This window comes from Saccopteryx bilineata, chromosome 1 (genome assembly GCF_036850765.1).
Source record: "Saccopteryx bilineata isolate mSacBil1 chromosome 1, mSacBil1_pri_phased_curated, whole genome shotgun sequence".
Classification (NCBI taxonomy): Eukaryota; Metazoa; Chordata; class Mammalia; order Chiroptera; family Emballonuridae; genus Saccopteryx; species Saccopteryx bilineata.
This window is the reverse complement of record NC_089490.1, coordinates 255,816,909-255,843,199: the sequence shown is the minus strand read 5'-3', so window position 1 is coordinate 255,843,199 and position 26,291 is coordinate 255,816,909. Positions and strand designations below refer to the sequence as shown.

The 26,291-nt window shown below is 44.5% G+C and overlaps 1 protein-coding gene across 2 annotated transcripts; it reads right to left on the bottom strand.

Annotated features, from left to right (window-relative positions):
* Window positions 1–14,227: 14,227 nt before the first annotated feature.
* ENC1 (ectodermal-neural cortex 1) lies at window positions 14,228–26,189 on the bottom strand. Of its 2 annotated transcripts, none has more exons than XM_066241285.1 (3): window positions 25,766–26,189; window positions 20,089–21,903; window positions 14,228–15,999 (listed from the first exon to the last, which is right to left on the bottom strand). In XM_066241285.1, exon 2 carries the CDS (start codon window positions 21,888–21,890, stop codon window positions 20,121–20,123), a length of 1,770 nt encoding a protein of 589 aa, XP_066097382.1. In that variant the 5' UTR covers window positions 21,891–21,903; window positions 25,766–26,189; the 3' UTR covers window positions 14,228–15,999; window positions 20,089–20,120. The 2 variants fall into 2 exon arrangements, with proteins under 2 accessions (XP_066097382.1, XP_066097391.1); XM_066241294.1 differs by having other exon boundaries at window positions 25,819–26,189.
* Window positions 26,190–26,291: the final 102 nt, after the last annotated feature.

Below are 26,291 nucleotides of genomic sequence, written 5' to 3'. Positions count from 1 at the left end.
GCCTCAGGGTCATCAGCTATCTTAGTCTTTGGACAATCGACACAGAAATACAGGTCCCTGTCGGAAAGCATGAACCCAGCTCCTTCCTGCTGGCGTGCTGCCTGCAGGCTATCTGGCATTAGAGGCTCCTAGTCACTCAGTGTCTCCTCTTTAACTTCTTCACCTGTAATACTGGGATACTGGCCAGTTTCCACCACAGGTTCCTCCTAGAGGTGTGGTGATAATTAAAGCAATAATGTTTTTTAAGTACAGAGACATTCCAGATTAAAGACACTGCATAATTGAACATTCTGCTTCTAGTGGCATAGCTTGATATAATTGCAAGCTAGGAAAATAAGATTAAGCCAGGTGTCCCTACCATTGGAGTAATGCCATTTGTCTCACTTTTATCGACTTCAGGTCTGCCAGCCTCAATATAAAAAGAAGCCGGAATGCTCAAGAAGAAGATATCAGGTTGAGAAAGAAATGCTTTCATCCATTCAACTTTCATTTTACCAACAAACAAATGGGTACAATTTTATTCCAGTCATTTCATTTAAGGCAGTGATGGGCAATCTTTTGAGCTTGGTGTGTCAAAACTCACCAAAAAAACGATCATAACTCGGGTGGTGTGTCACTTCAAGAAAAAAACCATAATTTCGCAATATTTATAGTTTAAATAACAAAAATGTATAATTGTAATATATAACTTTATTTAATAAACCAAAAACTAATTATTTAACTTACCTGCTTAGTCACTTCTTTGTTCATCTGTCAGTCGGTTTCTTTTGTTGGTCTTGATATTATTTAACTAGTGTGGGGTGTCGTGAACTAAGATAAGTGAAGAGGAGGGGGAATTCTTTAACTAACCTGCCTATTAGTGACTTTATTTTGTTGCTGAATTTTATTGACTAAATCTTCAATTGAAGGTTGGTATTTTGTACACTTCAAGCCCAAGCAAGCGCTACTAACTTCATCTGTCAATCTGTTTCTTTTGTTGATTTTGATATTATTTAACACTGAGAATAAGTTCTCACAAAAGTACATAGAGGAAAAAATTGTGAGTAAAGCCATTGCTATATTTTTCAGGGTGCTAAAAGTGTCTGGTACGGTTCCAGGCACTCCAAATTTCCTGTTCGTAGTGGCACTCCTCTTGATTCTCCAAGCGGCACCTTTCCAGATTCTCAAGCTTTGACCTCAAGTGGACAAACACCTGAGCCCAGATGCACTCTTGAAATTCTGCAAGTTGCATCTTATGTAAATTAAGATGGCTGCCGCTATTTCTTTTTTCTTTTTTTTTTTTTTTCTGAAGTTGGAAATGGGGAGGTAGTCAGACAGACTCCCGCATGCGCCCGACCGGGATTCACCCAGCATTCCCACCAGGGGGCAATGCTCTGCCCCTTTGGGGTGTTGCTCTGTTGCATTCAGAGCCATTCTAGCGTCTGAGACAGAGGCCACAGAGCCATCCTCAGCACCCAGACCAACTTGCTCCAATGAAGCCTTGGCTGCAGGAGGAGAAGAGAGAGACAGAGAGGAAGGAGGGGGGAGGGGTGGAGAAGCAGATGGGCGCTTCTCCTGTGTGCTCTGGCCGGGAATCGAACCCAGGACTCCTGCACACCAGGCTGACACTCTACCACTGAGCCAAATGGCGGAAAATGGCACCCACAGCACAGGCCCTCACCTCTCCCAGCATCCCCCTCACTTATCTCAGTAATGATGGTCAATTAGAAATCCACGACACCCCAGAACAGTAGATTGGATGATGATTGCTGTGGTTATGTGGTTGCTGGTAATGGCGATCACAGGGCCCCCAGAGATGTGTCCCCCGCAGCATTCTGCTGCTCCCTGCTGCGCCAGCCAGAAGTAAGGTCAAAGATCCCCTAACAGCCTAACCGGAAATCCCAGAACTAGACACTCTGTGCCGTGGTTCTGTATTTTGGCCTACAGACCTCCGGCACAGAGTGTCTACACTACAGCAAATGTTTTATCCTCGGCTACTGCACCTGGCCGTGCAGGAGCCAAGGATGATTCGTGCTTCTCGGCATGTGGCCCCATACTTCTCTGGTATGCGGCCACATGTGGCCGCGTGTCATTGAAAATGGCTACACATGTCAGTGAAGACACACGTGTCATAGGTTCGCCATCACAGATTTAAGGCTAAAAATAGATTTAAGAAATAAATGAGCCCTGGCCAGTTGGCTCAGCGGTAGAGCGTCGGCCTGGCGTGCGGGGGCCCGGGTTCGATTCCCAGCCAGGGCACACAGGAGAAGCGCCCATTTGCTTCTCCACCCCCCCCCTCCTTTCTCTCTGTCTCTCTCTTCCCCTCCCGCAGCCAAGGCTCCATTGGAGCAAAGATGGTCCGGGCACTGGGGATGGCTTCTTGGCCTCTGCCCCAGGCGCTGGAGTGGCTCTGGTCGCAGCAGAGCAACGCCCCGGAGGGGCAGAGTATCCCCCCTGGTGGGCAGAGCCTCGCCCCTGGTGGGCGTGCCGGGTGGATCCCGGTCAGGCGCATGTGGGAGTCTGTCTGACTGTCTCTCCCCATTTCCAGCTTCAGAAAAATACAAAAAAAAAAAGAAAAAGAAAGAAAGAAATGGCATGTCTACTTGTTCATCACATCACTTGAACTCCAAGAGAGCTTTTATAAAGATATGTTGCTATTAAAGGCAGGAAGACTAGGTGAGATCAATTTATTTACGTACATGCATGTTCATTTTTTTCTCTCCCATGTATAGCTGCCACACGTATATAATTGGTAATACAGCTGTTCCACTGACGAATACACCAGCTCTTACCTGAACATCTTATATCTGACACAGATCCTGGTACATTTCTGTGAGATTTTGAGCAGCGCCAAAGCCACAAATCACAAGTGGTGGTATCACATACATTGCAAAGATATTAAGAAAAGTAGTTTGGGAGGTCTAAGATTTTTTTTCCAGAGGAATGCATTTCTGCAAAATAATGCTTATGAGAGACTGTATTAAGAAGTTCTATTTGGCCTTGGGTAGTTGACTCAGCAGTAGAGCATCAGCTGGTGTGTGGTCTAGGGTTTGATTCCCTCTCAGGCCACACAGAAGTGACCATCTGCTTCTCCACTCTTCCCCTTCCCCTGTCTCTCTCTCTCTTCCCCTTCTGCAGCCATGGTTCGAGGAAGTAGGCCCAAGTGCTAAGGATGACTCCATGGTCTCACCTCAGGAGCTAAAAATAGCTCAGTTGCTGAGCAACGAATTGCAGCCCCAAATGGGCAGAGCATTGCCTGGTAGGGGGCTTGCTGGGTGGATCCCAACAAGGAAGGAAGGAAGGAAGGAAGGAAGGAAGGAAGGAAGGAAGGAAGGAAGGAAGGAAGGAAGGAAGGAAGGAAGGTAGGTTGGAAGGAAGGAAGGTTGGAAGGAAGGAAGGTTGGAAGGAAGGAAGGAAGGGAGGGAGGGAGGAAGGAAGGAAGGAAGGAAGGAAGGAAGGAAGGAAGGAAGGAAGGAAGGAAGGAAGGAAGGAAAAGAAAAAGAAGAAAGAAAGAAAGAAAGAAAGAAAGAAAGAAAGAAAGAAAGAAAGAAAAGTTCTATTTATAGCCAAGCCACTGAGAATATATTTTCTGATTTCATCCATTCAAATATGTTTAGAGTTCTCTGTTCAAACTGGTAAAGGAACCAAAAAAGTCAGAAGTGGAGTACAAGTGTTTATTAGGCAGCTTGGACTGAGGAGGCCAGTAGAATGTGAAACAAAATAACTAGGACTGTTCCTGATTGGCTGTACCTACTGACAGAGTGATACACAAGCATAGCCAGGTGCCTTCTCCACTCCTAAGGTACAGATGTCCCCTGTGCCTCCAGAGAAAAGAGAACATGATTAGAAAAATATTCATATGGAAAGAACTCAATGATATATTAAGAGGAAAATGCAAATTTTAGATGAATACATAGAGTATAATTGACCCTCCTTGCTTCATCCCATGACCAAGTTTATCAGAAAGTGAGTATGGTATTATGGATCCACAATATTTAGACCATAGAAATTTGGAGGCCATCGTGAGAACTTTATCCATCAAGAATAACACCCTCTCCAGAAAGCTATGTCCCAAATTTCAAACAATTCCTGTTTCACAGTTTTTAAGCATAAGTCATTCTTAAAGGCTTTAAAAAACATGTCACATAATAAACAGCTTAAATGAGAATCTACCCTGATTATTATTTTTCCAAAACAGGGTTGTTTAAAAAAAAATTACCTTCTTGTAATAAGCTAATACATTCTCATCATTTTTCATTTTGGTCTTGGGTACATTTCTGTGAACCCTCCACTGTAAATGCCGCATAATGATGCAAACCACATCTCCAAAAAGATTTCTTTAAATTCCCTGGAAAATATTTCCACCTGAACTATGGCTATCAGGTTAAATAACAAGTTTAGTATTTACAACTATTTAAATAAATAGTTTTATGCCTCACACTATAAAGGGAACAGCCCAATCAATTTACTGAGATATTTTAATTTTGGTGAAAAGAAGTTTGAAATTATTTTTATCTAGCTGAAACATGAAAACTCTCCAGTCAACTTTTTCAGGATTTAAAAAACTTCTTTATCTGTCATTCCTCCTTCACTTAAATTCTAAGGATGAATTTGCAAGAGGCACAAAGCTGTCGGTGAGTCTATTTTAGCTCATCGATGACATTTCAAGTGGATGGAGAACAGCATGCTGACGAGGTTCAACTTATCCCCTGCTGTTAAGATTTCAACAGAAGGGGCTCTTAGTGGAAGTCATTTAATATCTCTCAAATTACAAGTAACTTTATGACATAAACAAGGAGGCTCCAAATTTTTTTTTTCCTGTGACTAATATGGTTTCTCCACCTCCTTCCTAAAGACCTTACAGTGAATCACAGAGACGAGCTAAAGACTGAAAACAATGTGTCAGCTTTTTAATAAGCTTTTATTGCCACCACAGAAAATTAAGCATAGGTTGAGAGTCATAATTCAAGGTCAACTGTAAACCCCAAGCTGGTAATCAGTCCTGATCCCATGATATTGTGAGAGTTTTGTGTTTGGGGTAAAGAGAGGGTTCAGAGAAAATCCGCGTGATCACTGAAGGCCCACTTTTCGGGTGGGCCCCTGTTGAGACTATCTTCAGGCGTTGCCTACCTTCTTCTAATGTGGTTGGAGGACCCTAAAGCAGGACGGGAGCTGCAGCCTGCAGAGCAGGCCCTGGCTGGAGGTATCAAGACATTAGCACCCATTAGTGTTCTCTCCCGAAGTAATGCTCTTCGGCCATCTTCCGAAAGCATATACCAGAAACAGAAAACTGATCCTGAAGAAAGTTATCACTGGGTGTGGGAGGGTAAGGATATATAATAACTGAAGATGACCAACGTGAGCTTCCTGTTGCTTCCAAAGCAGGAAGTTGCTTGCAGATATATTCAATCAATGTGTTTTCCCTGAGTAACATTTTAGCAGATTGAAAAAAACAATTGGAGGAAAAATAACTGTAGAACTCAGGTGCTCGGTATTTATTTCATAGCATGCTCAAAGGTCTCCTTTGGAAAATCTTGAAGAGATGCAATAGCCATACTTGTTAAAATGATCAGAAATGATGGGCCGTGGTGCTATTATAGAACCACCTTATTTTCAAATGCACATTAAATGGCTCCCAAATCCTTTTATTCAAAACCCACAGATAAAAGTTCTGGTTTCTCCTTAAAGAAACCAAAACTACTCCTCAGAGAATAAGCTATTAGAGCTGGTACAACATTAGCAAACAGCCCATTCGAGCTGCAGAGAAAAATAATGGTTTGGTTTTGATAGCAGAGAGAAGCGCCATTTCCTCTAAGGCTTTGCTGTGGAGAGTGGCTGGATGAGGGCTATTGCTCTAACTAGAGTGTTCTAATTGGATGTTAGCTCATTTATGAGGCAGAGTGAGGAAGAGCTTATGCCCAGGTGACTTGGAACAAAATGAAATAAGCAGATGTTATGGCTCCTGAAATTACCGCCAAGTTCTCACAAGTTGTTAGATGCTGAGACGCTAAGGAAAATTCTGCCTAAAACTGCAGCTTCGTTGTGAACAGAGCAAGCATACCCCTATGCCCCTGCAGATTGTTGCCAAATACTAAGAAGTTTTCAAAAACAGACATCTCCCCAAATATAAAAGAGAAAGTGAAGATACCAGCCATCTGAAACTAACATGCTAAAAGCTGGGCCACTGGGGTGGTCTCATCCTTCTGAAACCCTTCTGTCACCTGTACTGCACCTGCCTCACCCACACGAAACCATAGCGCCGTGGGGTGAGACAATAGGCAGGGGGTAATTTTGATCTTGGTCTTCAGTTGTAACCCTCCTTAGTTTGGATTCTCCATGAACAGGTGTCCACAGAGGAGGAGACGAGCAAGGGATGCACAGGGAGAAAGGCCTCCGGAGGCTAGTGGAAAGCAGGGAGAACACCCAGAGCACAACGCAGGTCTGAGCCTTGTGCAGGCAGGGAAGAAGGAGAGAAAATACTCTTCTAAACGCTAACGTCTTCCGTTAGCAGTGGGGCTCCAGGGTTGGGCTTGAGTTGCTCCATCTATTCATCTCTCTCCCCTGCCCTTCCTTGCAGGTTCTCTCCAGTGCCACAGATGACAGAAACCAGTGCTATGTCCATCACAGACTCTCTCATGCCTCTCCAGGACCATCTGTGTCTGTGAGAGCCAAACCTGGAGAGAGGAGAAAGGCCGATCTTGTCCTTTCTCCATCTCCGATTCCCCCTCCTCTGCTCCCCACTGAGAGCTAATGCCTGGTCCCGGCTTTCCAGGTGCATTGGCAGCAGCCCCTTCCACCCTCCTTTCCTCTCTGGTTCTGAGAAGGGCCCTACAAGCCTTTCCGGAGATGCAGAGGAAGGAGTCATGCCCGTTCCTTGTTCTCAGATAGGAAAGGATCTCCTAACGAGAGCTTCCCACGCAGCCTGCATAACTCACTGAGTGTTGAGTGTCAGAGCATAGGCAGTGCCAACCCAGAGACCCCAGGACTTCATGGTTCTCTGCTCTTGGACATGGTTTCTAGAGGGTATTCAAAAATTACACAGGCAGTCACTGCCCTAGACTTACCCTCCTAACAGCCTCCTCTCCAGTTTGCTGGAAGCAAGGGGCAGCCAGCAACATCTACCCCATCCCCACCCCCATTGTGTCTCTGTGCCTCCAACTTGTCCACCCTTAAGCATCCCAAAGCGGAAAGGTGCCTCTTCACAGAAGATCTGAGGAGCCCTGCTGTAGCACAGACCAGCCCTTCCACCCCCGCCTCTATCTTTAATAGGTTCTAGGAGAAGGGTTTGAAAGACCCGTTTTCTCCCCAAATGGTTTGGTGTGTCTCTTTTAACATTTCTACTTTCCACCTGAGATTATTATCCTTTCCCTAATTGTTTTTCAAAAATTTTTTTCTAGAAAATAAACCAGTGGATGAAGAAATGAGTTTCTAGTTACATATGGGCATTTATATACCCATACTGCCATTTACAAAGTTGTTTGCGCAGAGAAATACCTAAAAAAGGAAACATAAAATATATTTAAATTTTGAATGCTAAGAATTACGAAGGAAAAAAATTTGCAGAAATAAAAATTTTTCTGTCAGCATTTACACTGTGAGCACAGATATTCATGTGTAGGTACTTGCCAAGATCCAGACTGTCATTAAGTTATGAGTGATTTCTGACAGTGTAAATAGTAAGCTGGTAGCTTGGAATGTGGGACACACATCCTCCGAGCAGCAATGATTTAATTGACAGTTGGGTTCCCCAGTTGGCCATCATGACTCCCATTTCCTGAGCCTCCACTGGAGCTGGCCTCATTCCAGGTCCTGGGACAATGAATGCAGGAATGGGAGGAAGAGTCTTCTCTCTTTCCAGCACATGAAGTCAACCCATGGCAACACTTTAAATATATATATATACGTACACTGTATGCTTTGTTAAAGAATTTACTTGAGCCCTGGCCGTATAGCTTGGTTGGTTAGAGCATCGATCTGATGCACAGAGGTTGCCAGTTCCATCCCTGGTCATAGCACATAAAGGAACAAATCAATGTCTCTCTCTCTCTCTCTCTCTCTCTAATCAGTAGATAATTTTTAAAAAAAAGAATTTATTTGATATCCCCAAAATAATTTTTTAATGTAATGGGGGCATGTTTAATAGACTTTTTTTTAATTTTTTTTTTACAGGGACAGAGAGTCAGAGAGAGGGATAGATAGGGACAGACAGACAGGAACGGAGAGAGATGAGAAGCATCAATCATCAGCTTTTTGTTAAGACACCTTAGTTGTTCATTGATTGCTTTCTCATATGTGCCTTGACTGCGGGCCTTCATTAGACCGAGTAACCCCTTGCTCAAGCCAGCAACCTTGGGTCCAAGCTGGTGAGCTTTTTGCTTAATCCAGATGAGCCAGCGCTCAAGCTGGCGACCTCAGGGTCTCGAACCTGGATCCTCTGCATCCCAGTCTGACGCTCCATCCACTGCGCCACCGCCTGGTCAGGCTAATAAACATTTTTTAAGAGCAGTTTTAGGTCACAGCAAAAATGAGAACAAAGTTCTGCCCCGCACCCACACAGCCGCCCCACCCGCCAGCGCCTTGCACCATAGCGGTGTGTTTGTTAGTCTGTATCTGTTAGGAACCTACATGGACACATCATTATCACCCGAAGTTTCTTTTTCCCGTTGGGGTTCATTCACTCTTGGTGTTGAACATTCCATGGGTTTGACAAATGTATGGCATGTGTCCTCTGTTATAATGTCACACAGAGTAATTTCATGGCCCTAAAATTCTTGTTCACTACGTATGTATTCATCCCTCCCACTCCCTAGCCGTAATATTTTGAAGTAAAAGTTTGCCTTTCTCATTCCCCTCCCAGGCCCTCACCCCTGGTGTTCTGCTGGGGTGCCTAAGCCGCTGAGTCTTACTCAGCAAGAGCCCCCTGGGTTCCCTGGCGAAGCTTCTCAGCACCCCCAGCCCCCACCTACCCTTCAGAGTGGCCTGATCATATGACTCTGTGAACCACAAACGGCCCCCCAAATAGGACTTAGGTATTTCCATTTTGAAAAAGGGTGCTGACTGAGCTCCCCACCCCTTGCACAGGTGTACTCACAGGAAGCCCCAGAAAGGGATGCATAGTGGGCCACCCAACATACCAGACACATCTGCCTGAGGGTATCTCGCTGGTCTCTCTTCCTTGATTTCAAAATTCCTAGATTCATTTTCTCAGCATGTTTCTGGCAGACAGCCTAGGCCAGAATGTAAGTGGGTGGTTGAGTGAAATGGGGTGTTTGCCACTTAGAGGTTGCGTGTGTGTTAGAATCTCAGAGAGAGACATTTTAGTTCTCACTTTGCAGGTGCCTAGTTTATGTCTACCAAGAGGCTGGTTTCATCTTTGTGGTTACAATGTTAGCGTATCTTGTGGGGGAAAAAGTCCTCTCAGCCTTTCTAAGATATCTGATACACTCCCAGCACATCTAAAAAATGGTTGTAAAATAACTTTTCATAACAAAACAAATCATCTAATAATACTAGATAGAGAAGGATTAGAGACTTTGTGCTAAAATTCCAACTGCCTTTCCTCAATGCAGTCCCCCATCTTTGTGCAGATAAAGATTATGGTTGCCAAGGAAACAGGACTAGAAAGACAGAAACTTTGTCTCATTTGGTCTCCCCACCCCAGCCCTCACAAAGCAAGACTGGCTATAAGCAGAGCTGGATGAGATTATGGTAGATTTATGATTTACTTAGTCAAATTGCTTTTCATTCATAGTTAGGCCTCAACATACATGGTTTTCCCTCCGAAAGTTAGGTCTTGCACATAGTTGTCCAATGTCTGACAAATAACAGAGCTTTAATGTTCATTGTCTACGATTAAACACAAATACAGGGCAGACGGCTTGTCTGAGTATGTGTCAGACAGGCAAAGCACTTAAGATCTGTGACAGGCAAGACCAGGAATTAACTGCTAAGTTTTTGCATTTATTCATACATTCATGTGCACCGTGAATATGACTGCAAAACTTATTTAAGTGTTCTCCTTTGATTCAGAATATTCCCAAACAAAGCAACTGCTCTCCTCTTGGCAAACCAGACACCCTAATCTCAACCCCATTAACTCAGAATCAATTTTTCTTATGCTATAATGTATTATGTACATTTCATTTACTCTGACATTTGAGGTGAAAACAGCATCCTGAAAGCCCAGCTTACCTAGAACCCACAGTGTTGGTCCCCATTTCATTTTTATGAACATTTTTAGGGGAAATAATTATTTTATTCAAACAAACATTTGTCTGTGGAAGTAAACAAAGACCAGACAAATGACCACAGGCAAAGGCTACTTGTTCAGAGCTGGTTATAGCAAGGGAGTCGGCCACTGCCACTCGCGTTCTGGCTGAGACTCAAAGGCTCGCTGAGGAACAGGACAGCTTTACAGTGAAGAGGGAAGGCTCCAGGGTGCCCTGATTGGAGGCTACGCAGGAGGCGGGCGAACGGGAAGTGGGGATCCTATGTGATGGCTAGGAGTACCTATTTGGCTCTCTGGTTGGTCCTCAGTTGGAGGTAGAGACAAAAATTAGGGAAGGTATTTGTTATTGATCAAGTCCTGGCTGTTTGGTGCCAATTGTTATAGGGGTTATTGTTTGGCTTGATGGGCCAGCTGCTAGAGATAGTGGTCTGACTTCCTGCAAGTCTGACGTGGTGGCAGGCTGGCATCCTGGGCTGGTTAATGGACATAACAGGTTGGTTTCCTGAGCTGGTTTCTGCAAGCTGTGGGTCAGACTTCTCTTTTTAGTATGGTCTGCCCATCGTCTGTTTGTATACTCAATCTCTTAGTCAATAACCATTATACATATAAAAAAGTATATAGAGCAATAAGTGTAGAGTTCAGGGACTGATTGAGTGTAACAACCATGCAGGGACCTTCATTCATCTCTAAATTCTGCACAATTTTTTCTTCTGAAACCTGTCGTCAAGGAACATTTTGAGTTGCTGAGCAGACTCTTTCCGTGTGCCTCATTAGTCCTCATGTCCAGGGGTGGGACTCACCAGCTGTTGACCTCCTAGGACCGTGTCTGAAGTCAGATCTTCGTCGGCACAGTGGACGAGCTGCCCGGTTTCCCTGTCAGCCTCAGCCCCATGAATTACCTCCCTCCACATTCCTGGACCAAGAAAAGCAAGTCAGAGAGTCTGCCTGGAAATCCAGTCCCTCCACTCCTTCGGGCAATAATGATTCTCAAAATCTGTTTCTTCATCTACAAAATGGGGGCACTAATTGTGCTGGCTCTCCTAGGGTTGCTCTGATGATGAAGTAAGGCAATGGGCACACAAACTTTTAACACAATCCCTTGCACTCAGGTGTGTATTTATTGGGTGTATTACTCCCAGTGATGTTTATAAATGACAGCTAAAAATTACTGAGAACCTGCTATGTGCCAGGCACTGAGCTTGGTGCTTCCTCTTAAATTTCTGATGTTAAATCTATTAGCCAGAGAATACTAATCATCCTTATTTTACAGACAAAGGAGCTGAGGCTCAGAGATATTAAGAAACCTCTCTATACTTACCTGCATTTGTTGTGAGAATGAAATGAGATGATTCTAACACGTGTCCATGGTACAGTCCCCAAGCATGGGGCTGTTGTTGAAAATGATCCCTTGATCGTATTCCATGACAGACCCTGTGCAGAAGTTGCCCCCCATCTGTTCTCCCTTTCATTCTAACAAGATCAGTTTTGTACGAGGTGGTAATGTGTCCCATTTTCCTCAGTCTCCCATATATATCTTTGGAAGATCACATGACCTAGTTTTGGCCAATGAGAGATCACTGGTAAGTCTCCTAAGTGGGCCTTTGAGGAAAACTATTACTATCTCAAGAAAATGGGCTTCACTGGCACAGGGCTTTCCCTTTGTCCCCATCCTTGCTGCCTGGAAAACACAAGTACACTGCGAAGCACAGCTGCCTTCCCGCAAGCACAGAGACCCATGTCCAGGAGGGCAAAGTGGAAAGAAGAGCCCACAGTGGCCTTGGAGGAGTCCTGTCCCAGCCCCAGAGGGCCAGCCCCCAAATGGTTTCACCACTGTGGTTAAGCCACCATGGCCAGCCTTCTACTATGTGTAACCAAAGGCAACTCAAACTTACACAGCCACCATTGGGTTCTGTCTGAAATTTCAAAATGAATGGAAATTAAGAATTTGAAGCATCTTCTTCCCTTCAATCTGTCCTTGTTTCAAATGAGATGACAAAGAAAAAGAATTCTAGAGAATGAAAGGTCAGTTTCCAATTGTCTCCATGTGAATCACTCTCAGCCCTTCTGAGCAGTAACATCAAAGCTTCCCCTGAACACCCAAGTGTCAAGATTGCCAAACTCATTCTCCCTTCTGTCACGTGGTGTCATATGTGGCGTCACCAACAGGGGTTTCATAGGTCGTCTCCATTGAGCACTTGGGATCTGAGGACACATGTTCCCAAAGCCTGGCGCGAGGCCAGCCTCTGCCAGTGCGGAACTGAGTGACCCTTCTGTAAAACCTGAGGCATCTGCTCTGGCATCTTAGTCAAAGTCCAAAGGCCATAATTGCACTCTGCCTACTTGTGAGCTCGCCCAGAGTCCTAATTAGCTATTGTTTATTTTCTATCCAAAGAAGATTATGCCCAACACTACTCTGCACATTAAAACAGCAAGGAACCTAACCCGACTGATGAAGGAGCATCTAGCTGTGACACAAAGCAATCACCAGGTGGGGAAGAGGCTTCACCTGGCTTTAGGCTGAGCCAGCCGGATGGCGGCTTTCAGCTCAGAAGCTGAGTGTACCAGAGGGGTTCAACTTGTGGTTTTGTGCAGCTAAAGGGAAATAATACACCCTTATATCCACTTGCTTTATGACTTCTAAGGCACAATCGATGTCAGATGAAAAGAGGATTGAACTCCAGCCCCCTCTCCACAGCTTCCCACCAAAATGTAAACCACAAGGAACACAAACTAAATTCCTTCTCACATAAAGTACACTGTCTTAATATTGCATGGTGCCTGACCTGTGGTGGTGCAGTGAATCAAGCATCGACCTGGAAATGCTGAGGTCACCAGTTCAAAGCCCTGGGTTTGCCTGGTCAAGGCACATATGGGAGTTGATGCTTCCTGCTCCTCCCCCCTTCTCTCTCTCTCTCTCTCTCTTTCCTCTCTAAAATGAATAAATTAAAAATATGTATAAAAAATACATATATATTAAATATTGCATGGTATGTGACTTTTTATACTCCAAGGCTAAGCTATGAATAACCCATATTTTGCCTTGCTTAAAGAAATATCCTATAAGGTGAAAATTTTTAATGTGCAGAATTGCTTTATTAAAAGTATGCGACTCAATGGTGAAATAAAGTACACTCAGAAAATATTTGAAAGAATTGTCTTTTTGATTAAACTAAAAAAGGCCCACGTTTTTGGTGGCTGAAATGATGTATTCAAATGAAAATCCTCACACACAATGAAGAGAAAATCTCTAATAATTTATTTGACCTTCAGTTTCACATTGTAAAAAAAAAAAGTTAAGTTTTACAAAACCTCAAAAATGTAGCAGTAGGAAACAAATACATATGAACGTGAACACTTTACTTCTTCAACTTATACAGTTTTGTACATGAACCACATATTCAATAGCCAAGAGAAGGATATTATTCAGCTCTAATCACTCTTATTCAGACAGGTGTCAAGCCCAGAGAAAAGGGGCTACACAATTATACCAGAAGTAGAAGGCTGCCCTTTGTTATCTGTTGCCATAGCAACCCATCCACAGAATAAGAAGAACCTTCTCTGTCTTACACCAAGGTTTTTGTGTGCACTGTGCTGTGAATTGTATTTGCTTCAAAGTGTAGGACGTTTCACAGGGCGAGAATAGTCCAGTAGTGAGCCCAAATGCCTACCTCAATTCAAAGGATGGGAGTCCAGAAAGTTCCCTGAAGGCGGGGGGCCCACCCTGACCACAGCCCTCTCTGGCTCACACACAGTAAATAATAGAGGATTCAAGGACAGACCAGAACTCTGAAACAGCTGTAGAAAATTCATCCTGCTCTCAGGAGCCATGCAGTGACACACACAGCTCAGCCTATTTGCATCACAACTACAGAGCTGTAACTGCTTCGATACAACACCAACGGCCACCGCTGTACAATTAGACATTTGCATTGCTTAGAACACATCTAGGAGCAAACGTCTGCCTGATGGGAAGTATTATGATTCTTTTATTCCATTGGCTCATTTATTTTGGTCCAACTATAGCCCACTTCTTCATGGCGGGGACGGATATGTACAATTAATTTAAAGTTTTCAGGTGGAGGGAAACGATAGGGATTTAGCTGACACCAGACAATGCAAACACATTCATAGAGTAAAAGGTTGCTATCAGTCTTAAAACATATTCTCTAAAGTACAGTGACATGAGCGACATCAAGGAGAGCAGTGCGAGAGTTCAAACTCAGGTCTTCCCCAGACCCGTCCGAGGAAGCACCTATTGGAGTCCAGTACTAACACCTATCACAGCACATGTTCAGTAAACAAGCCCACAAACTAGCAAAAGAATGTACTGTATTCACCACCGATTCCCAACTATCCTGGAAAACCTCAACAGCGGCCACTGCTTACAATTCTTGGGTGTTTTTGAAGCCAAATGTGTCACTTTTGTGCACCAAAGAGTTCTTTTAGAGACTTACCTACAGCTGAGCACTAAGGTATACATTGTTGGAGAACTTGTCACACTTGCTAAATTGTACAGCGAGGATAACAATGAATCCAGGTCGAGCAAATCGGGTGAATTAATTCATGCTTGTGATGATGCAGTTTTTTCCCCTGTTACTATAGTTATGGCAAAGCATTCTCACAGGGTAATAAATAAATAAATATATAAACTTTGGACTATGTCTTTACCTGTGCCCTATATACAGAACTAGCCCATAGAATTTTCCAGGATTTCAGGATATTACACAAAGAGAAAAACTGCAAAGCAATTTGGTCCTTTCCAAATTTCAGTAGCCGAGACTGAAAGATGTGAATTAGATGGGAAGGAAAGGGACAGAAAGAAGTCTTCCCTCATCCTATGAGCCATCAGCATGACCAGAGTCCAGGAAAGCCCATTAAAAGTCGGTGAGTCTTAAAGAACGTGTCCTCCATGCTTTCTCTACCCCTAGGTAGAGTTTACATTTCTGTTTTGTAATCCTTCCCTGTCTTGATATTTACAAAATCCCTCCCCTTCCCAACCCACCCTCCAGTTATGTTCCAAACTGTAACCCCAAAGTTTTCATTTTTTGTGCGGCAAGGCACATCACAACAGCCACAAAATTGTGCAAAACATACAACTGTTCACACACGTCCATACACGTGAAGACAATTGTAAGCATTGTTTCAGCATGCAGGCATTCAACAATAAATAGCTAAATCTATAACAATTTTCTTAACAGCCAAGGGAGAGTTTAAAGTCACTTATAAATAGAAAAGAACATCTACCAAACTGCTACCAACAATGTCCCCAATATCTGGAAGCCTTCCTGGGGGCACAACTGCTCCGAGATTAGCCGAGTCCAGTGGTCCTCATTCCGCAGTCAGTACTGCCGGTTTCCCTCCTGGCCCCACAGATGGGCTTTCGATCTCCAACAGCAGCTGGTGTTGGGGCTGCAAGCTTGCTCCTCAGAGAGAGGTGACAACCATTTCAAATTTTACACATAAATGGTGGAACCCATGGAAATCAAATGCTGAATGTGGTACAGCAAGGGAAAAGGCCCAGCTTTTCTCTCCCTTTGAGGGGCTGATTAACACTGACATTAATCCACAATTACAAGACAAGGACTAGATCACAGGTTCATTCATTCATATTTAAACCATGTGCTACTTGCACTGAAAATCCCACCCCTCCCCCACCCCTTCCTTCATGTCCAGTTAGAGCATTTACAAGGTGCAGCCAATTAAACAATCCAAGTCTTGTAGCGACTTCTTCTCCTTTTTTTTCTTTCTCTTCATTAAATTTGGCCTCTCCGAAATAGCAATCACTTCTTGAGCTAAAACAGAGGCAACAGAGTTTTGTTAGTAGACTCAAAAGCTAAAAAAATAAATAAAACTAAACTCAGGACAGAGCTGGTCAATATTGTTCCAAAGGTCTTAATTACATGTTCAGTAGGAACTATACAAAGACATGTGAAGTGCTTATCTTAAATGTACACACACACACATGCATGCAGATGGCTGGCCCTACGGAAATGATGGTGTCCAAAGACGGATCTTCACTTCTTTCCGAAACATACACGTTCAAATTCAAACCTACACAGCTAGGTGCTGTTATCAGTTGCCATCTTCTGCTTCCAACATTAGTAATGCTGCCCTGTGGTCAAACAGAGCCACCATGAAGCAGTCACCAGAGGGTCAAGAAAGATTCCTGTGCAAACCTCCCTTGGCGCATTTATCATAAGAGATCCCAAATTCAATTTATTCACTATATAGACAGCAGACGTATTAATCTTCTTATTTAAATGCATCTCTGCTATTCATTACGACAGAAATCAGTCTCGCTTCCTTTCATGACAACATACCAGGCCTCAATAGCCCAAGGCTGGAGTTTATTCTCGAAGTTCATCAGTCGACACTTGAGACACCAGCCATGGGATGCAGTGTTATTATTATCTACAGACTCTACCAACACCAAGTGTGAATATACATTCAAAGTGCCATAACCATGAAGGCTGCACTTTTCACGGGAGCTGGCATTTCCTCACACTACCCAACCTTCCCATTCGTTTACGTCTAATTTGATATCGGGAAATTTTGCAGATGGCTTATCTTTCAAATGCTCGCCTTCATGGAATACATTTCTGGCCCTGGTAGGAAACTGCACCCGACTGCTATAACTCTACGGACAAAGGGAATTCAGGAAGGGCCGCTCAGTACTTGCATTGAATTCTTCCCGCTTTTGTGTGTTTAGAAGTCTGATTCATTTCATTAGTTGTTTCTTTTGGCAGTTTCATAACAGTGATTCAAGCTTTCAAGGCATTCCTTAGACTACCGTGTCATCCCCCTAATCCCACCTGCTGGTAACCTATATATCAACACTAGACCCAAAGAATGTATCTTGTAATAATACAAAATTTCAAGATGTTGTGTACTGGGGGAAAACACACACACTAAAAGAAAGGAAACATTCTAAAAAGGGAAGAAACAAAGCAAATCAAAATCTGAATTCTGTCAGGTTGGGGTCACACAGCACCATGAAAATGCAGACTAATCAGAAGTCATTTCCATTTTATCCATTCCACCTGGTGACCGAGAAGCAGGGGTCAGTTAAAATCTCCTTGATGAATGGGCTTTTAGAGCAGGGCAAACTTTTTGTTAATACTATATTATATATTAATTCCTTTAGCACCTCCATTTGTAGAGCAAAGAGATGTCTTCAAAGTGTTTTCAATTGAGGACATGCCTACACAGCCCTTCTTTTAAGTCACTTCATCCAACTTAACGCTATCCGTGTGTAGTATACTTTAGCAATTTTAACCAACATCTTCCCTGTGGGAAGGTGCAAGCCTGGCTCTGACCAGGCCCACGCTGCCCTTTGGCTGTCAAATTTCAAATTTCGTTGTTATATATGCTTGACTCATATATGCTTGACTTCCTGGCTTGTCGCACCAACGGTGGAGAGGATGTAATTTCACATAGAACCTAACCCAGTATTTGCTTTGTTTCCATGAGACCGGAAGTGTGTGATGTTAAAATATTCAGGATAGGATGAATTCTAGTGTTAGCCAACATACCTTGGGCTGAAAAAGGAGGCACCAAAACTGAGATATACAGTTAACAAGAAGACAACAGTCAAAGAGACCTCATTTTCCCACCACACTCAAAGCTAATTCCATTGCAAGCTACGATCTAAACTGAAGGCAGGAAAGAAACCTGAGTGTTGAATACTCTTAGGCCAGGCACTGGGCTAGGTATTTTCACCTCTTTCTCCTGCCCACCCCCAAGTGAGCGATTTACCCAAATCTGAATTGGAACAGACCTCAGGAGAAGCATAATACAAACCACTCACATAACAAAGGAGAAAGGTCCAGAAACATCCAGACTCCAGCTTAGAACCAGAACCAGAATGTACCTGTGATCTCTCTTTCTGCCTCAACTTCCTTACCTTGCTCCAAGGATGCCAACCGGCGGGCTCTGTGGCGCAATGGATAGCGCATTGGACTTCTAGTGACCAAGGATGCCAACCATACCATACTACTAGCAGGCATTTTCAAGTCCCACCATCATTGCCCATTCTTATGGTTCTCCTAGGCATACCGAGCCAGTTCTGGACTAACACCCAACTTAGTGTGCTGGTAATTGATGCTTTTACCCTAGGAGATTCTTTAAACCAGCTTTGGAGGTGAGTCATGCATTCATATCACAAATGAAATAACCACTTTTAGAGCATTTGTTTATTCAGTATTACTGAGATGCCAGCAAGGCTGCAAAAACCAGTTTGGTGTGGGACGCTGTTAGCCATGTCGCTCCCCAGAGGAGGCTTCTGACTGTTCCTGCTCCTTGGAAGGGGTGTCATTCCGAGGAAACATTACATTACTAAGAGCTCTACTAACTGGAATAGGCTGGAGGAGATAACTGCAGAAATGAAATAGAGAGAGATTAAGTGTGAAAGCAAGGCCAATTTTCATGGCATTTTTAAATGAGCTGTGATAGTTGAGGAAAGAAAAGACAAATGAGTCAAAACCCCCCTTTCCTTATAGCTTGTACCGACCCCTGATTTCCAGTTATTTTTTCCTTTTGAAAGTTTCCTTCAAAGGTGTGAAACATACAAGGGAAAACAGAGCCAAATGTTTCTAAGGAAGGAGTTAAGTTTTCATTGTAGTTCTTCCAAAGCAGAGTTTTAATTTCATTCTATTACTAGGAATGTAATAAGCCAATGAATCACCAAAACAAATCAACATACTGAGTGAGCTCTCTGCTGCATTCAGACATGCATAAGTGATTCCTGGGGCCAATCTTAAAAATGCTTACTTAATAGCAGCAAAGCGGCCATTAGCTTCCTGAACACTGAACTGGGTAGGCCTATTAATTATTTGAACCAAGAGTATTATATACTCTTAAGTACACAAGACAACCATTATGTACTCAGATATATGACACAGAAACACAACTTTTGTTAGCCCTGACAATAGGGGCAGCCTGTCTGATTAACTCTGAAAGGCCGCTGTAAGAGCAGCTTAGATGGCTCTGTGTGTCCATGCATCAGACGAATTTATACAATGAGGGTTCATCCTTCTCCAAGGACAGACCTAAACTTCCCTCTAAAGTTAATAAATCTGAGAAAAACCTAAATAAGCTAATAAATGAGTTAGAGAGGATAAACCAGAAGTTCAATTTAAGCACTCAATTTTTTAAACCGTACTCTATCCCAGAAAGGATTTGAGGAAGCTAAATTTGAATTATCAACAAGCATCTCCCAGGGAGACAACCAAGATGAAGTTCAAGTTTACTAAGTGGCAGCTCAACGAAAGGCTCCGGTGCCTGCATCTGGAGCCAGGCTGCCTGGGAGATTTCTTGACCACTTCTGCCTACTGAGCTCTATGATTGTGGGCGCCCTAACCTCTGTGTACACGAGGTGGTTTCACTTATAGAGTGCTCTAGTAATAGTACCTTCACAAGGCTGCTGTGAGGATTAAATGAAATGATCCATGTGGACACACAACCAGCTCCAGCCACACTGTGAGGATTCCCCAAGGACTAGTTGGCACTACTAATATAGGTCAGGGATTTCTCAACCTGGTATTCATTAGGATCACCAGAAAACTTTCTAAAAATGCTGATTCCGGGACTCACCCAGAGCAAAGGAAACCAAGTCTCTGGGCTGAGAGTTTTTGCAAAGCTCTTTGAGAAATCCTGAGGCTCAGTAAAGGCTGAGAACCACTGGCTTCTATCTGTTAGAGAAGGGGTTGGGATCTAGCTGTGGTCAATACAAGCATTTAAGTTCTGGGGTACAAGTTCTTTTTTTTATATAGTTTGTGTAGTACTTCTATTGGATAGGCTATATGAACCATGCCTCACTCCACACACAACCTTACATCGCTAGCTTAATTACATGCACAGTTACAGCTAAACTGACTTCTTACCTCATGCTCACTTTCTTTAGGATATACTGCATTTAAGAAGGCAGATGTTTCCAGGTGCTGACAAATGCAGTCGGTATCAGCGAGTATGGGACCGTGGTTATGCTGTTCCACACGTCTAGTGTTGGATCGTAGCAATCCAAAGTTTTGCATCGCTGAATGCCAAAGTATCCTCCCACCACGTAGAGCTTGTTTCCAGAGGCCACAGCGTGACAGCTCATGCGCTTCGCTGTCACATCTCCCACCTTGGTCCACTGGTAAGTCTCACTGTTGAATTTATAAGCGGAGCAGGCAGAGAACTCTGTATCTCCCCCCATAATAAAAATCTGGTTACCCAGCACTGCTGCTGCTGTGTAACGCCAGGGCTGGGGGCAGGTGGCCGGTACCGTCCACCTGTTTTCACATTGATCATAACACTGAACCTTGGGGAGCTTGTCATGACTGACGCTGGTACCTCCGAAAGCAAACAGCTTGAGCTTGGCACTCACAACTGCAGCATTGCTAACACCTTCTCGGAGTGGGGCTACCATGGTCCATTTGTTGGTTGTGGGGTCATAATGCTCTACTTGCTTTAGAGAGACTGAGGGGGAGGCTGGGAGGCAGCCAGTGGCGGCCGTGTGCCCTCCAACCACATACAGGCAGTGCTTCAGCTCAGCAGAGCCATGGCCAAACCTGGCCACCAGCATGGGGGCGGCTTTGGACCACTCCTCATGCAGAGTGTCATAAACCCAGACATCTTTGGAGACACCATTTTCAGACCCCCGGCCTCCAGTAATGTATACTTTGCAGCCAATAGCACATGCACTGAACTCTTTTCTAGGGCTGGGGATGTCGGCTTTAGGAATGATTTCTTTGGCCTTCTGGTCTACCAGATACAGCTTGTCACACATGAAAGTCTGCCCTCCCAAGAGGAAGAGAGCATGGCCAGTTTTCCGAGGCCGGGCACAGAGGCTGGTTACCACGCCATCGTTCTGCAGGATTTTTAGCTTGCACCTGATGGCCTCTTCCACAATTTCCTTGCTCTTCCTCTGTTTGGTGATGAGTTCTTCCATGGCCACATTCTCCATGAGATAGATGGCTGGCAGGAGAGCCAGCCTCACCGTCTGCAACAGCTCTGGGAGGTAGCAGTAGCGCTTCTTCAGGTCGTAGCTGATCCAGTTAATTGCAGACTCGTACACGAGCCTTTCATCTTCTGTCTCCAGCTCTTCGCTGGACAGGAGCTGCACTACCATGTCCTGGGGCAGCTGCAGGAAATCTTCGTTCTTCCTGATGGTTTGGAAATTGCTGAGACACATTCTCCAGGACAGTTCATACAGCTTGGTGCACTGGTGCGCATCAGACAGCAGCAGCATGCCCAGGCAATTGGTGGGATGCAGGTTCTTCTCCAGAAACTCTGCACAGGCATCCCGGATATCTTGAAACTCCAGCATGTCTCCGGCTTCCAGGAGTGACTCCGCGTTTTCTTCATTGATGATGACCCGGGAGGAGTACGCATAGTCGAGAAGCAGCTCTAAGACTTCTGGGTGGATGGAGTTGTCGAAGTTGACTTCACTGTCCTGGCTCTCCTTCAGGCCACCACTGAACATGGCTTCAAAGTAGCGGCTGCATGCAGCCAGCACGGCCCGGTGACAAGGGAAAGTCCTATTTCCGGCATGGAGCAGGACATCAGTGAAGAGGCGCTGCTGGCGTAGAAGGTTCAGGTGAGTGAGGACGCTGTCGGCGTAGGAAGTCTTGTGAAACAGATAGATGTTAATGGAGCCGCTGCTGGCCCTGGACTTACGGTTCTCGTGCACACTGACTGACATTTTGTTTCCACTCCTAAAAAACAAAACAAAACAAAACCACTAAGCAGGGTGCTCCTGATGTGTCAAACAGCAATACAAAGGAGCAATCCCTTAGAATAGAGAGAACAGTACAGTTTGCTGTTGGCGCTGCTGACTACTGTTCTACATAAAGGATGGCCATCGGTGCCCAAAGTCAGAGACAATTACCTAAAAGGAGAGGCATTCGTGGTCATACTGTTGAGCTATATGAGTTATATACTGTTTTAAAAAAAATCGCTGCTTGAAAGCAGGTTCATCTTGGAAAACCTGATTGCCAGCTTTCAGGATATTGAAGTCCTTGAGAATGTATGTCAGGCCAGGAGGAGCAAAGTCTCATTCTCACAGCTCCCTGTCCTTGCCCAGCTGGTTTACCACAGGCCACTCAAAATGCCAGGCCTCCAGCTCTCATAACTCTAGGATAGGCACCAGCTTTAACGCCCCATGCAACATAAAGCCATGTGTAAAACAAACACCTACTAATTAATTCCTTTAAGAATTCCTTTGGTAAGATCTGGCCTCCCTGCGATATACAATAAATGGGAAACATAACATTAAAATCATAGGCTTAGGCAACTTCTCCAATGACTGGGCCCTCATTTAAATATTACAAATCATTTCTAACCAGACAGCTCTACTACTATAAAGTCCTAAAAGAGGCCCAGTAGAAACATTACCATATATTGATCAGCAGGCTTGGGTGAAAACACAATAGATTCTGACCACAATCACCACCCATCTCTCTTTCTCTGGACAGCTTCCAAAATGAGGATTTGGGCACATAAAAGGAAGAATAGTTTGAGTAGCATACTCATGAGTGCTGTTTTTTTCTGTTCTTCCAGCTTTATATCAATTCTTGGGAAACCAGTTGCAAGGACAAAGGATCTACCCACCCACCCCTTTTTCTTTTATACAGAGACAGAGAGAGTCAGAGAGAGGGATAGATAGGGGCAGACAGACAGGAAGGGAGAGATGAAAAGCACTAATTTTTCGTTGCGACACCTTAGTTGTTCATTGATTGCTTTCTCATATGTGCCTTGACCGTGGAGCTACAGCAGACCGAGTAACCTCTTGCTCAAGCCAGAGACCTTGGGGTCTTGAACCTGGGTCCTCCACGTCCCAGTCCAATGCTGTATCCACTACACCACTGCCTGGTCAGGCCCCACCCCCTCTTTTGATTAGATGTATACCAGGACCATTCTTGTGTACCTGCTAATGGTGGCATTTGCATATAGAGAGTTCAAGATACAAACATTGCTTTATCTAAATTAAAAAATACACAGTCATTATGTATTACATTAAAAAATCTGCTGGCCATTGTTAATTTAGGACACCCTAGTATTTACTTGCTGACTAAAATGGTTTTATTCCTCAGTTTCTAAATTAATATTATAGCAGAATCTAATGCCATCTTTGGCTTTCCTCAGTAAGTAAATTGTAGGCTAAAGGTGTAGAAAATCCCTATCACCTATCTTCAAAAATTGAATCCCATACTTTAAAATAAAAAACAAAAAACCCAACCCCTACCTCTCTTTTACTTCAAAGGAATAAAGGCTTCAAGCACCTGCCTGTCAAAGGATTCCTAAGGAAGCTGTTTATCCTAAGCGAGTAAACTGGGTGGTTACAGTAGCTATTCTAAACTCAGAACAGCTACTATTGATGGCCTGTTTATTTCCTTCAACATTCAGATATTTATTTTTAAGTTTCATCCCAGGAATTATTAATAAATGCAAATGAGTAACTTAGCACAGATTCATGGGCTAGATACTAAAGTGCACTTCCCTGACCAGCTGTCACGGAAAACAAAAACCTAACTTGCCTTTAACATACAGGCCACACACCATTAGGTGATGCAACTTGTTTTCCTTTTATTTTTGGAATGTAACTTTTCATTCTGAGTAAACATGGCTTAATGAAAGAAAATAAGCAACAAAGTCTCAGGCTCTGGTATTACCAAGACCTGACAAACACAAATTACCAAGTCTCTGTTAGCCTCCTAGATATAACAACTGGTGAGGAGCCAAACTTCATTCCCCCCTCAAGCTGAGCCTCTACATATCTAGTCTTTTTTTTTTTGTAACCAGTGCTCAGTGCTATGCAGAACAATTGGTATGATTTTGTGTGAATGCACCAAAGTGTTAAAATGTATTAGTCACTGACGCTCTACCAGTGTAGTTATCATTTAAATTAGCACATTCCATATGAAGCTCTTTGAGGAAGATTTTAAACCTCAAAAGATGGTATCAATGCTTACAAAAATTCCAAATGAGTTCGTACACCTTTTTTCTTTTAAGCTAATATTTCCAATACAACCTCAAAAGCTGCCTCCTTTCAGGCTAAGAGCAAATGCAGCTCTGGCTGAAGAATGAGGGACCTGCCCTGCCCAAGGTTGCATAAGCACCATTAAGCGCATTAAGCAGGAATCCCAGGAGCCCAGAACATGTTTCTGAGCATTAGATGTGTGATGGTGTCCAACACCACTCACAACCAGGCCTACACTTAAAATTTAAGACCTTAGGATCTAGGATCTGCATCTCCATGCATCCTGTGTTGATGCATCTGTATTTTCCAGGTTGGCCCATAAAACCAGAAGGAAGAACCTAGCCTGTTATCTTGGATAACATCCAGATAGAAAAGCATGTCACAGTCAGAACCCAACATTCTTGCAGCAATGTTTGACAAAAATAAAAGGTATACTTAAAGACCCATGGGAAAAGTTACTTTCTGGTTTGAAATTAGCAAACATCAAACTATCAGCATAAATCACTTATACAGTCACTAAGTATAAGTCATTTATACAACTTCAATATAAAATGAATCATCCTCCTGGTATTTTTAAGCCCCCAGAGAAATAATCACATGCCACGTAACTGTCCAAAAAATGCACACATGTACTTAACCTGCACCTAACAAAGAGGACGAGAAAAAAGGCTGCTATTACACTAAACATCAAAAGGGCTTCTAGTTAGAGTAACTCCGGTTCACTTAAAGCTCTTTGCCCAGGCTCTCTGCCTCCAATTCTTTGCGTCCCCACCACATCTCAGGTTTAGAAGCTGATCTCAATGCAATCAAAGGAGAAACAGGGCAGATTTTATGGCGGCATTTACGTATTCATAACAATGATACGACATTATTATAAACATCTTGTTAACAGGAAAATAATTTCACCACGCAGTCCCCTAAAACACTTGCAACGCTCTTTAACACGCTGGCCTTGCCTTTCAGGGTAAAAACAAATTACAAACTGAACAAGTTCAATGGTTCATCTTCACCCCGCCCACCAATTCTTGTCCTTAGAAACTAATAACGTTATACTAAAGGCCAAATATTGTTCTTACATAAAAAGAAACTAATTTTTCAGGGGAAAAAATCCAGTTTTCATTCATTCCCTAGAGACATTTCACAAGAGAGCGTGCTCTCACATGGGGATGTCTGCGCGTGGCCCCGGCGTTCCCCATACCGGGTAGAGTGCAACGTGGGTCGCCAATCTCGCGCGCTCGGCCTTAGAGACTGCCAAGTACGAGGCAGCGGGAAATCCACGCTCAGGGAAGCGCTGCTTTCCACGGAGCGGGGAGAGTCATCGTACCCTGGCCCTGCTCCTCGCTCACCCACCAGCTCGCCTGAGTGCTGCGCCGCCGAGAGGAGGCCCCTCTGGCGAAGCCCGGCTCCTGCTTGGGTGTGGGAGGGCAGCAGAGAATACTGAGGTCTGCTCCCCAACAACTCACCATCTCCGCCGAAGGCGCAGCCCTGGCCTCCGGAGCGCGCGCGCGCACACCCCTCGCGAACACACCCCCACAGTTCAAGCGTGCCCTGAAACCCGCGGCACCCGCAACAGGTCTGGGGCAGTAGAGGAAACTTACAACAGTGGCGACTGTCCTAAGTGCACAACTAGCTGGGCTCCTGCCTCGCTCACCCGGCAGGAAGGCGACGAAGCGGAGGTCTCAGCCACGGGGAGCGGTAGCGACTGCTCGGGCGAAAGGCGTGCGCATGGGGCGCCAGCCGTGAAGAGGGCCGCGCCAGGGGCGCTGGCTCCGGGCGGCTACCGCGGCGGTTCGCCTCGGCCTCACTGTCCCCACGCCGCGGACTGTGTCCGCAACGCGTGTAGCGTCACCCGGAGCGAGTTTCGGGAGGAAAGAGCTAGCCTGCGGTTGCAGGCGCCACGGAAGGAGGCGGGCTGTGCACTCGCGGGGAGTTAGAAAGCGCCGTGCGCGCCGGTGGCCGCCTGGCGTCTGGACTCGGTCTCCACACCGCCACCGCCGCGCCGCCTCTCTGGCTGCCCGAGCACTCTGCGCTCCGCCGCGGTCCGCTGGCCTATAAGTGGGGCGGTGCGGAGGGGTGGGGTGGGGTGGGGGAGAGGGAGAGGGAGAGGGAGAGAGTGCCTATGCC

Bases quoted from the DNA above. Each gene is read 5' to 3' on its own strand.
- ENC1 (XM_066241285.1), bottom strand. From the start codon at position 21,890: ATGTCAGTCAGTGTGCACGAGAACCGTAAGTCCAGGGCCAGCAGCGGC.